We start from the raw sequence: 11275 nt of genomic DNA, 5'->3' as shown, positions 1-11275 counted from the left end.
CCAATTGGGCAGGTAGTGGAAGTGTATGTGGATTTGAAATCGGAATTGGCATTAGAGTCGCGAAATTCTTGGGTCATTCAACTTGTTTATGCGTACTCCCCGAATTCACCAGCTGCAGCCTACTATGCCAATTGCGATTCCAGCTCCGGATTATCAGGGCAGCAATTCGCCGAAAAATCTGCGACGACAACGACTCGATCTTCAATTACCATGAATGAAGTGAAGTGGAGTGGAGTGGCGTGGCGTGGCGTGGCGTGGTGTGGTATGATGCGATGCGAAGTGAGCTGCTCCATGCCGCACACAATTCCACGGAATGCTACACGAGTCGTCGTAAACAAACAGCTTTGTTTTTTCATTCATTTTTGGGGTCATTTGCCAGAGCAAAACGTGACAACTGGCGACTGGCGGCATTCCACGCAGTCGCGAATAGCCTCAAATGTCGCAACAGACCCTGAGTTCCCTGACTGCCCTGACTGCCCTGACTTCCCTACACCCATTTAACACAACGCAAGTGAAACCCACAAGAACTCAGAACCCAGCACTGAGTGTACCCAGTGCTCAGAAGTTCTTTAATTTCGATTTCATTTGTGCGCAACTGTGGCGAATTCGTTTTGTATTGTGGGCTGATGGCGGTGCCAAGCAGATCAAATTGAAGGACCACCGACTTTCAAGCGGAACCAAAAATCAGACGACATGCTGACTGCCGTCTAAGGAATGCAGCTATGCAAATCGCGATTTGCACAGAGTGCTGATCTGGAAATTAGGTAGCGTGCATGAATTATAGGGAGCACTTAAGGTTTTTAAAAAACGTTTCTTGAAAATGTTTAAAATGGTATAAGAAATGGTATAATATAGGTACAAAGATTTTAAAAACTGAAGATTTTCATTACTGAAACCGCAATCTACCTACATATGTTCATCCCATTCTGATTCAGGCTCCCTTGATACACATTATTCACACATTTAAAACAACTACTTTGAAAACCCCAAAAGCCAAAGGCAAATGGGGCTATTTTCATTAGGGAACGATTAATTTAAAAAATATGTCCTCCAAAGAAACCAGATTTTTGCCAATTAAGGCAAACGATGATGACTCAATGGGCGTCAATAGAGGGGGTTTCTTTGTAAATTAGCAGACATGCTGGCAAAATTTTCGATGCTATTTCGAGCTAGACGAGCCACGATGAGTAATCCTCATTGATGGGCCGAAAGTCGGTCGTCCCCCATAGTGACTAATCAAGTGCACTTTCGGTTCAGTGGGGCAAAAGCCTGGTCATGCAACCACCCAACCACCAAACCACCCAATCGGACTTTTCTCGAAGCGTATTTCCAGTGTATTGCTTAGATTCCAGAACATGCGACATCTGAACGACTGTGTGCAATCTTTACTTAGCTTTTACGAGAATTTTCCCCTGGACTTTGAGGCTGCACGAGTTAGTTTTGTGAATAGTTAGCGAGTGAATACTGATCCAGTCATACGGCGAACGAGACTAGGCCCAGATACAGACGCACTGCAGCAAGGGAGTGGCAGGCACGCCGTGATGAGCAAGTGAATGTGGCTCTCTGCACTTGATTCACCAGCAAATGGAAAACAATTTTATTCACTTATCCGCTTTATCGCACTCATATTATCAGCATGATGCGGTATTTTTTCCGCAGACTTCGCGGAAACTTTTGTCACGAGCATGACGATTAATGGCCCAGGGATTTGCTTAGATTAGAGTGGGGGCACTATGAGAATTGAAGGGCGTGACTCGGTTGCTACTGGGTAAGAGATTTCCCTAATGGTTGATAAACTTGTATATATCACTGGATTCGAGTGGTTAGTTCCAGGGAATTTCCAAATGTATCCGTAGCTATCGGTCATCCATGATCCATGGCGATATCCGATTTAGTTCCAACTAACGCGAACCGGATCGACTTTCCTGCGGCTATAGTGGCCAACTTCTTGACATTCCATATCCCTAAGAAATTCGGTATTTTGCTGAATCGTTAGCTAATGGAATTTCGGATTTATTGCAATCAGAGCTAACCTGCCTTGATTTTAAAATATACCCTTGTGCGCCTTAACTTTTGCTGATCACTTCGATTGGAATAACCAATGATTAAATTGCAAAATATTTTAAAATATTATCGATCAAAGGATTATAATAAGTATTTATTTCGTCACAACTGTTTCGAATTACTGGCCTATCGAACGGATGTGTGAAAATCAAGGCATTCCTATATAATGTTTATGATGCACATATATCTATATCCGTTACGGTCTGGCCACAGAAAAACCTTCAACTCGTCGTGCCGATTATATTAGCAGAAACGGACATAATCGAGCCCCTTAAAACGTAGTTGTATTATCGTCGAAATCCCCGCCGATCCTCTCCAGCAAAATGAATTTCACCATTGGCATTATAATAATTAGCGTCGAAATTTGCTACGATAAGTCGGGGGGCTCGATAAGTTTCCTGTCACTCAAAGCGTTTGACCTCTAAAACAAAAAAAAGAACCATAATGGGACTTTCACCCGAATGAAAAAAAAACCCAGGAAAAGATACCCCAACCACAATAACAAATCCGTTTTGCGTATTTGATTTTTTAGTAGAATCTTTTAAATTTATTTCTTTTTAGTGTGTTGTTTGTTTGTTTTTTCTTTCTTGTTGATTTTTTTGCTTTTGCTTGCATCAAATTCTTGTTTTGTTTTCTTAGAAGCTCATTATGTTCACTATATCACGTGGCCTTACGAATAGATTTGTGTGTTTTATAAATATAATTATTCTTTGATTAGACTTAAGAGCGAGAGAAACCCTAAGCGGCTTAGCTGGCTATGGTACAAAACCTATACTTAAATGGAGATGTACGACTATGTGTAAGAGTTATGCTTTTGCGTTTATCTTTTTCATAAAAAGTATTTCAGCTTTTCAGGTGCTTATTTTCGCATTTTCATTTTCTGTGTTTGGAAGACTTTTGCTGATTTGCTGTTATTCAAAGAGTAATACATGATACATGAGGCAATTCAACACCAAGTACTTGGACTGAGGTAGTTTGGCGATGTCCTGGTAGAATACCGTTCTCTCAAATCGATTACATAATATAATAATAAATAAATTATAACAACGTTTGCGTGTGTGTGTTTGTGTGTGGGTGCGTCTGATGAAGGTCCTTAGCCTCGTCGACGGGTTTCCAGGATATAAGCCAGGAAACTAAGCCAACGAAGTTGTGAACCGAGTTTAGGATTCGCATGTTTGCAACACTTCAAAGCAACATTTGCGCAATCCCGGCGAATGATGTGAAATGTCTACGCGCATGCGCACAACGCCTGCGCATGTGTGCGAGTTGGATGAGTTGTGGGGGGTCAGTCTTAAAAGCGGGAGATTCGATAGGGGTGGCTATGCTATATGATATGCATATGCAGACACCCTCTACCAGGGCCGCCAGGGCTGCTCCTCCTCCTTGATCTGCTTCTTGATCACCAGCGACAGGGGCTGCTGCTCCATTGGCACGCGCTGGATGACCGATGGCTTGATGTCCATGGGCTCGTAGCTAGAGTTGGCCGGACTGGGCGGGGCGTAGCTACAGCTGCTGCTGCTTCCGGGCGCCGACTCGTATCCGGCGGAGGAGTGCGAGCTGGCGGATCCGGTGCTGGCTGTACGCTGGGGCATGCTGACCAACATGGGTTGCTGTTGTGCTGCTGCTGCGGCCGCTGCTGCTGCTGCGACGGCGAGTTGCTGCTGCTGCTGTTGGTGCTGCAGCAACTGTTGCTGCTGCTGCTGGGGCAGGCTCTGGGGCAACACGAGGGCAATGCTACCGTTGGGCAGCTTGGTGGGGATCACCTGCATGCCATTGGGCAGAAAGTAACCGCTGGCCGTCTGCTGGATACCAAAGAGGTAGGGTGCCGCTGCTCCCTGCTGGCTATCCTGCTCCGGCGAGCTGGGCGGCGAGGGCAGCATCTGGGCGTGGATGGACTGCTGTTGCTGCTGGCGCTGCTGCTGGTGCAGCTCTGTCTTAACGCCATTGATGCAGTTGCTCAGGTGCTGTAGCAGGCGACGACGCTGGGCGGGCTCGATGCCGGGAAAGCGGCTAACCTCGTTCACACAGTCGGCGAATCCGGCCTTGAATTTGTTCACAATCTTGGGATCGGCGGCCTGCTGCATGGCTGCCTGCTGGCGCTGCAGCTCCTGCAGATGCTTTACTGTCTTCTCCAGAATGTCGGCCTTTTCCAATTTGGAGTGGCGAGCCGGCTAAAAGTAGAGAGAGAAAATAATTTGGAAATTAGTCAATGATTTAAACTTTTAAAAAATATTTGAGATAATTTCAAATATGTAGTTTTTTTTATTTTATTTGTGGCTTTAAACTTATATTTTTGTCAGATACTTACGTCTTTTTTGGTGGCATCCAGAATCAGAGTCTTGAGTTCATTGAGACAGTTGTTAATACGGGCACGTCGGCGTTTCTCCATGATGGGCTTGTTCGACTGCAAGAGGCAAGAAATGGAAAAAAAAAACATCGATTAGTCACGGCTTTTGCACGGCTAATTTGACCTCATGCAACGACCCAAAAATAGAGGAAGCTGCATGGGTCTTCAATTGGATTGGAGGAGATCAAGGAGGAGGCGGCGTAGGTTGGGGAGCGGATTGACTGGCTGGCGGCCAAATTTAGTCGCACGGCGCGTGCTCTATTTATAGCGCCACTCGGCCGAGGCATTTATTTAAAAATAGTTTGGCGGTTATAAATTACAGGCAGTGGCTATAAATAAACCAACCAGGTATGAGCAAAAATAAAGAGAATGTGACAAGGTCAGAGCGGGAAATTCGAAGATGCCATAACTAGGTACATTATTATCTAGGGAGCACAAGTTGCCAAATTTGGACTCGCATGAAGTCAGTTTTTTTTTTTCTGGCCAACTCATTGAACCGGTGCCGTTCGAATGGCCAAAAACGGCGGCTGATGACCGACAATTGCAGCCACCACGCGACGCACGCGCCAAGTGGCAGCCAAATCCGAATCCGAGTCCGAATCTGGGGAGCTGGTGGGCAGCTACGCCAGCCAATTTTGGGCGGCACTCATGAATGGATGGAGCGTGTGTGTAGTCGGAGTAGTATGCCATATGCCATATAGTAAATGCCACCAACGCGACGCGAGATAAATTCGCTTTGTGTTGGCGCGCCGACGGCAGTTGCGGCCTTTTTTTGGTCTGGCTCAGAGTGTTTTTCTTTTTTCGTATTTTTATTCCCAGCCAGCCATGTGGGAGATGGCTAAAAAGGAAATGCATTTGGGCAGCGGGATTGATGGGGCCAGTCGCCCACAGTCGCGAATGGAAATCAACTTGAGCTCGAAGTGGGTGGCTCTCAATTAGGGGAATTCTCGGTTTGGTTCGCTTCAGTTAATCCACAGATTTCGGGGAACTAGAGGTTCTGATTTAATCCATTGACGGGGTTTTTTGTTTTTGGCTTTGGATTTTTTTTTTCGAGTCTTATTTTTCTCGAAAGAAACTTACCCGACGGTCACTTTTGAGCGGCGTCTCCTTGAGCTGGGCCGGCACAACGGCGGTGCCCAGAACGTTGGTCATGTTGGCTGCTGTTACGCCGGTAACCATTTCGGTCAGATATTGTTTGTTGAGTTTGAGGCACAGTTTGGTTTTCACTTGGCAGCAAATCTGAATTTGCTGCTCTTTGCAATATAAGTTCACTGCTTTTTTGCTTTTTTTAGAATAACTCAAGTTGTCAGTTTTTTTTTTTTTCAAGTTCACTTGGTGGTTTCACTTTCGCGCAGCGTCGCAGAGAAGCACGTAAAATGGTATTGTGTCTGGGGGGGTTCTCTAGATTTCGATTCGGTTTATCAAAGCGGAGCGATAGAACCGCACGCTACGAAATACGGCAGGCGAATGAGCAGCAGGTTCTGGCTGCAGTGCGATTAAAAGACCGAAACGACTCGGCACGAAGCAGAAGATCGATCGTTCGGCTTTCGGATGGTTGCGCTATATATATGTATGTATATATATATATAAGTATTTGCTTTACTGCGTCTGGATGTTGCGGAGCGTAGCGGGACTACCTTATCGCTGGGCTCTCGGCGGAAGACTGACGATTGATCGACAGGTTCGTAGGCTAAATCGCCGCTGCGAGACGCGAGCGCGAGCCACACGACCGCACCAATACAATTGCACTGGCATTGCGGCTACCTAGGGGTATACATTATGCGCTACCTGCTCGCTTCAGTGTGTGTGTGTGTGTGTGCGTGCTCACGCTTGTGAGCGGTACCTAAAGTACACACCGCGTTACTCATACGCCCCCGTGGCTCGCGGGAATGGGCATTTCTTCCTTTTTGGAAATCACACTGCGAAACCCCCATTGGTGATCGTCGGTCGGTCGGTCGATCAGCGATCGGTTTGGCTTGACTCTGCTGGGCTCTGCTAACTGAGGGATTCACAAGAGGCTGTGTTTCTGGCTGTGCTGTTGGTGATGGTCGCGGTGGTGTTGGTGTTGTTGCTGCTTCTGCGGTGGTTTCTGGTGGCTCGCCGTTCGTGGTTTGCTGATTCATGCGGCCAACGCGACGACGTCCCATAGAAGGTGAAAATAGCTGGCTATATGACGCCACCCCAGTGCGACAGGTTCGGTTTTTTGTGCTGTGTACTGTGTATCTGCGGCTCGGGGGTCGCTAAACAGTAAACAAGATCACAAGGTTGTGCGCACGCTAGGCGGAAGTGGGTGGTTGGGTGGTTGGGTGGTTGGGCGATCGGGCAGTGGGTGGTGGCTATAGTTATCCCCCTAGCATTTTCCAGACCAGTCTGTACAACCGACTCATTCAGCATGCCGTACGCCTCAATTAAGTGAAGGTCGCCCTTTTGGCTTTTGATCGATAGCCGCCAACGGGCTAAATGAAATGGAAATCGCTGTGGACAAGGCTGCGTGGATCACACGTGCTCCGCCGGACGCTTAGATTCAGCTTGATGGCTTCTACGTGCAGCGTTGGATTTTCACGTTTTTCATATATTATTTGTTGTTTTGTTTTGGAGTAATGATTTATCGAAGGTTGACTATAATTACGCGACACGCGGAATAGTCGGGCATCAGAAAACTAACCATTCATTAGCAGAATGAGAAGAGGGGCATTGCAGTGAAAACTGGGAATATTACAGTGAAAATGAAGCTTAAATTATATTGTTTATTTGGTAGTAAAAAGCCAAAGTGCGTCACACACATTTCGTTACAACCGAAAGTGATATTTTAAATAACTGCTTAAGCCATCTATTATTTACAAAATATGGGTTAAGTTTTAAGAAATGGTAATAACCATGTAATTAGTTTAACCAGGCTGAGCTCAGTAAAGGTAGATGACACATATTTAGGTTACACGATCTATAAAAGGAAATTACGTTATCTTTGACGTTTGTTCTTGGGAAATATTTTTAAAGCCTGACTTGGACTCTGACCACTGATTAGTGAAGTTATACCAAAACCACGAATCGTCAACAAAGTTACATTGGAATGAGTCAGTCAGGCTTTAAACATTCAAGTTGGCTAAAAACGGGTGTTTACAATATTTTTTTTATAGCGAAACCACCTGGCAGTGTTTTTATAGAAACTAATAAAGTTGACTCTAATGAAGATGAGTAAAAAAACGTTTAGAAGTTAATTTGATTTTACTACACTTAATTTCTGCTTAATAATTAAATGAAATTGAACTTAATCAACAATCACGTCTTACAAATATGCATATCTATCGATTCGTGAAAATACTCAAAAAGTTTGGGGAATTTCTGACATTTTTGACGGTTGTCTAAAGTGTTGTGCGTTTTGTGGTCGCCAGAGAAGGTTGTTATGCCGAGAACACATGCCCCAACAATATGGATACATATATATATAGACGGTAGTGGCGGACGTCGACAACACCTTCGCGTTCCAATTACAATTTGGCAGCCGATCAAAAGGCGGCCCGCCCGCGGTCAGCGTCGGCAGAGGCGTTGTCGGCGGCAGAGGCGGCACTTGTGCATGCCAATTTAATTGCAACGAAAAGCAAAAAAGAAAATAAACAAAAAAGAAAAAAAAACGAGAGGTCGGAAAACGTTGGCGGCGTTTTACATCATGCTAGCTGGCCAAAAACAGCCAAAGGTGTGGATGTATCTCACGGATACAACGCTAAAGATACAGTCACAGATACAGATACACTCGCAGTTGTTTGTGCGTTGAACGCCCAATTTGACGCCCCATTGTTGTTGTTGGCGGACCCGATCACATGCAGCTTCTAAAATAAACTGTGGCAAAAATTTATAGTCGAAAAGGCGCAAGCACACAAAAATGTGCGCATTGCTAATTGCGTCTAAAATTAGACAGCGCCAGATCCCCCAGATTCCCCATAAGCCCCGGGAGCCCTGATCACTGAAAACAAAACAAACACGTTGGTGGTACGATAAAGAACCCCTTGAAGGTATTTCGAATCATTTTGGACCATGTTGGTTAACTATTTAATAATCGTAAAGGCGTTGATAATAACATTATAGCATATGTATAATATTATAGGTATTATTATTTGCTTGTATTTTATAAGATCAATGAATTCAATTTGTGTGCCATTATCATTCAAAATGGTTATTCACTAGACTCAAAATACCATATAGTTTTGACTATTAAGTTTAAAATATACAGAAAATCTTATCTTAGATACTAACTATGTTGATATTATTTATATATAGTATCCATAAACTATACTATATATACTATACTATGTATACTGTTGATCGTAGGGCTCTTTTAACAGCAACGTTGCGAGTTTAACAGCGACAGAAACCCCCACGCGCCGCTTTTAACTTAGTAGGTCGGCAACAGCAGCATGTAACTGAAAATAACAGTACTTGGTGGGGGTAGGGGAGCAACTGTTAAGCCCGAGAGTGGGGCAAACAGGGAGAGAAAGAGAGAACATGCGGACGCTCCATGGCCGCGGCGAAAATAAATTTCTAGCCGCGCGCGCCACTCTCGCGATTAAAACGCCATAAAAATCGCCAACGCTGTTAAAAACGCGCGCCACATTTGAGCTATCCGCTGTTTGCAAATGCACTGCCCAAAAATTTTACATACAATTTTCTAAAGATTTCAGCATAAATTTGGTTGATGAATACAAAACAGTGATATAATGCTTCTGATTATATTATCATTCTACAATATATACAATACAATTTTCACATACTAATGACCCTTAAATAAAACATTAAAATTGGGCCTGAAATGATCTTAATTTTCTCTGAGTATGATGCTGTTGTTTTCGCAACTAATGGCGCTGTAAATTTTGGCAAACCTGAGTGGGTGGATCAGAGTGAGTGGGAGTTAGCAATCGCATTTGTTCCCCACATTGTGCAAAGTATTTTATTACTCATTAAGCGTAACGACGCATTTTGCCCAGAATTTTATTTTCGGCCAGGGAGGGTAATGTGAAAGGGGGTGGCGAGAGGTCGGTCGACGGTGGGTGGGGTTTTATTTGCGGCAGAAGGCTTAATTTTTCGACACAAACGTCAGCAAATACCCGACGACAGACATTCTAAATTTAGCAACAGGTAAAAAAACAATGCAAAAATACATTTTTCCCCTTCCTTCGAGGCTGTTGTCTTCGTTACGTTATGCGTTTGTTTTTTATGTCGAATTTTTTAGGTTGCTCGGCCGAGCGACTTTATAAGGGCAAAAAAATGGAAGGGATCTGTGGATCGCGTGATGCGGAAAACGGATAACTGAAAAAGGGGGCAGTTCAAAACGGGTTTATTTTTTTAAGTACGATCTAACAGTATCTTTTGGTTATATGTTATAATATGATATATTAATATTTTAACTCTTTTTTAAAATATTCGGAAGCTGTTATGGAAAGATTTGAATAATGCTATACATGATAGCATGATGTCTATGATTTCTCAGAAATGTATTGTAAAGATCTGAAAATATTAAAATCAACATAAAACTCATTTGTTATCTTTCAATGTCACCCAAATTTGAGGCCACAAAGGGAGCTACAATGTTTTCTAATCCCTCAGATATGGGTATTTCTCAATGCCTTGTGGATCCTCGCTTTGCCGGCTCAGCCGGTTAATTTGCTGTTGAAATCCCAAAACCAGACTTGACTTTTCGACTGCTGGCCAAGTGCTGAACAAAGTGCACTTGGTGGCCCTTTGGTATTTGGTAAATATTGGAGTTTTTCCGAAAGTTAAGTCCGGCAATCCTTTCGCTGGAAGTCAAATCCTTCCGCCCACCCGCTCCCTGTCTGACTTTTCCGATGACGCCCACGTAGCTACTGCATCCATGCATCCTTAACCCGTCCTCGGAACAGTAGCCGGATGGCTTTTAGCAGGGCCACCTCCTCCTGGCCGAGCGAAAGGGTTCCGATTTAAGCCATGTCCTGGTATTCGGTGGCTTAGTTGCGACCGCGTTAATTAAATCGCCTTAGACACGCTCGCCCCCTCCAAACGAGCTGGACCGAAAAGGGTTCAGGATCGCCGCGGAAAGGATTAGAGATTGGTTGGGCGTGCAGGTAGGGTTACAAGTTGCAACGGGTTTCCACGCTTTCTATTAACAGGATGATCATGCCCATCAAAGGGCTAAAACCACACACCCATAAAACCGAGTGTGCAACAATGCCACCGCGCGTGTGCAACAACTCTTCCCTATCCTTCCATATCTATAACCATGCCATACCGTGGCCATACCCTTTGGCCATCTCAACCCGGTTTATTGCACCCTTTTGGCACTTTTTACCTAGCCATGGCAATCCTTCGCGACTGAGTCGCCGTGACGTTGTTTGTTTATTTGCCATAAAAGGATTATGGGCGTGGTGGGTGCAGGTATACCTCTATCCCTGTCTATCTATCTATATCTATCTATATCTATATCTATATCTATATACATAGGGTTAGACGTAGCTCACACGCCACTGGACCAAGTTAACCCGTTGAAACTTGAGTTCTGGAGAGGATTTTAGCAAAGAGAGCGATGCGAACGGCTCTTTTGGCCAAGTACATACGAATACTTTTCCGTTTTTTTTTTTTACTTTAGGATTTCCTGGTATTGGCAGTTTTCCCTTTTCCTTGACTCCCTTTTTTAATGCCCGCTCCTCCCTCATAATTTTCTCTAAAAAAGTCAACTCGCCTCCCATAAAGAAAAAACAACAAACCAGCAGACGTTACATGGCATTGCGTAAAAAACGAACGCAACAGTTCCCTGAATTCTCAAAAGTCGTTGACAACGAATTGCATAAAAAATGATTTCCTCACATTTACGAGTTCGGCTAAAAAACGCGTCAAAAA

The 11275-nt window shown here is 44.3% G+C and overlaps 1 protein-coding gene across 2 annotated transcripts; it reads right to left on the bottom strand.

Annotated features, from left to right (window-relative positions):
- Nucleotides 1-2586: 2586 nt before the first annotated feature.
- Nucleotides 2587-6081, bottom strand: hry (hairy). 2 transcript variants are annotated; one of them, NM_001014577.2, is made up of 3 exons: nucleotides 5492-6081; nucleotides 4373-4468; nucleotides 2587-4235 (listed from the first exon to the last, which is right to left on the bottom strand). In NM_001014577.2, exons 1-3 carry the CDS (start codon nucleotides 5588-5590, stop codon nucleotides 3417-3419), a joined length of 1014 nt encoding a protein of 337 aa, NP_001014577.1. In that variant the 5' UTR covers nucleotides 5591-6081; the 3' UTR covers nucleotides 2587-3416. The 2 variants fall into 2 exon arrangements, with proteins under 2 accessions (NP_001014577.1, NP_523977.2); NM_079253.4 differs by having other exon boundaries at nucleotides 5492-5885.
- Nucleotides 6082-11275: the final 5194 nt, after the last annotated feature.

The sequence above is a fragment of the Drosophila melanogaster genome, chromosome 3L (genome assembly GCF_000001215.4).
Source record: "Drosophila melanogaster chromosome 3L".
In the NCBI taxonomy this organism is placed as follows: Eukaryota; Metazoa; Arthropoda; class Insecta; order Diptera; family Drosophilidae; genus Drosophila; species Drosophila melanogaster.
Note: the sequence above shows the minus strand (reverse complement) of the source record. Positions and strands in the feature narration are given on the sequence as shown.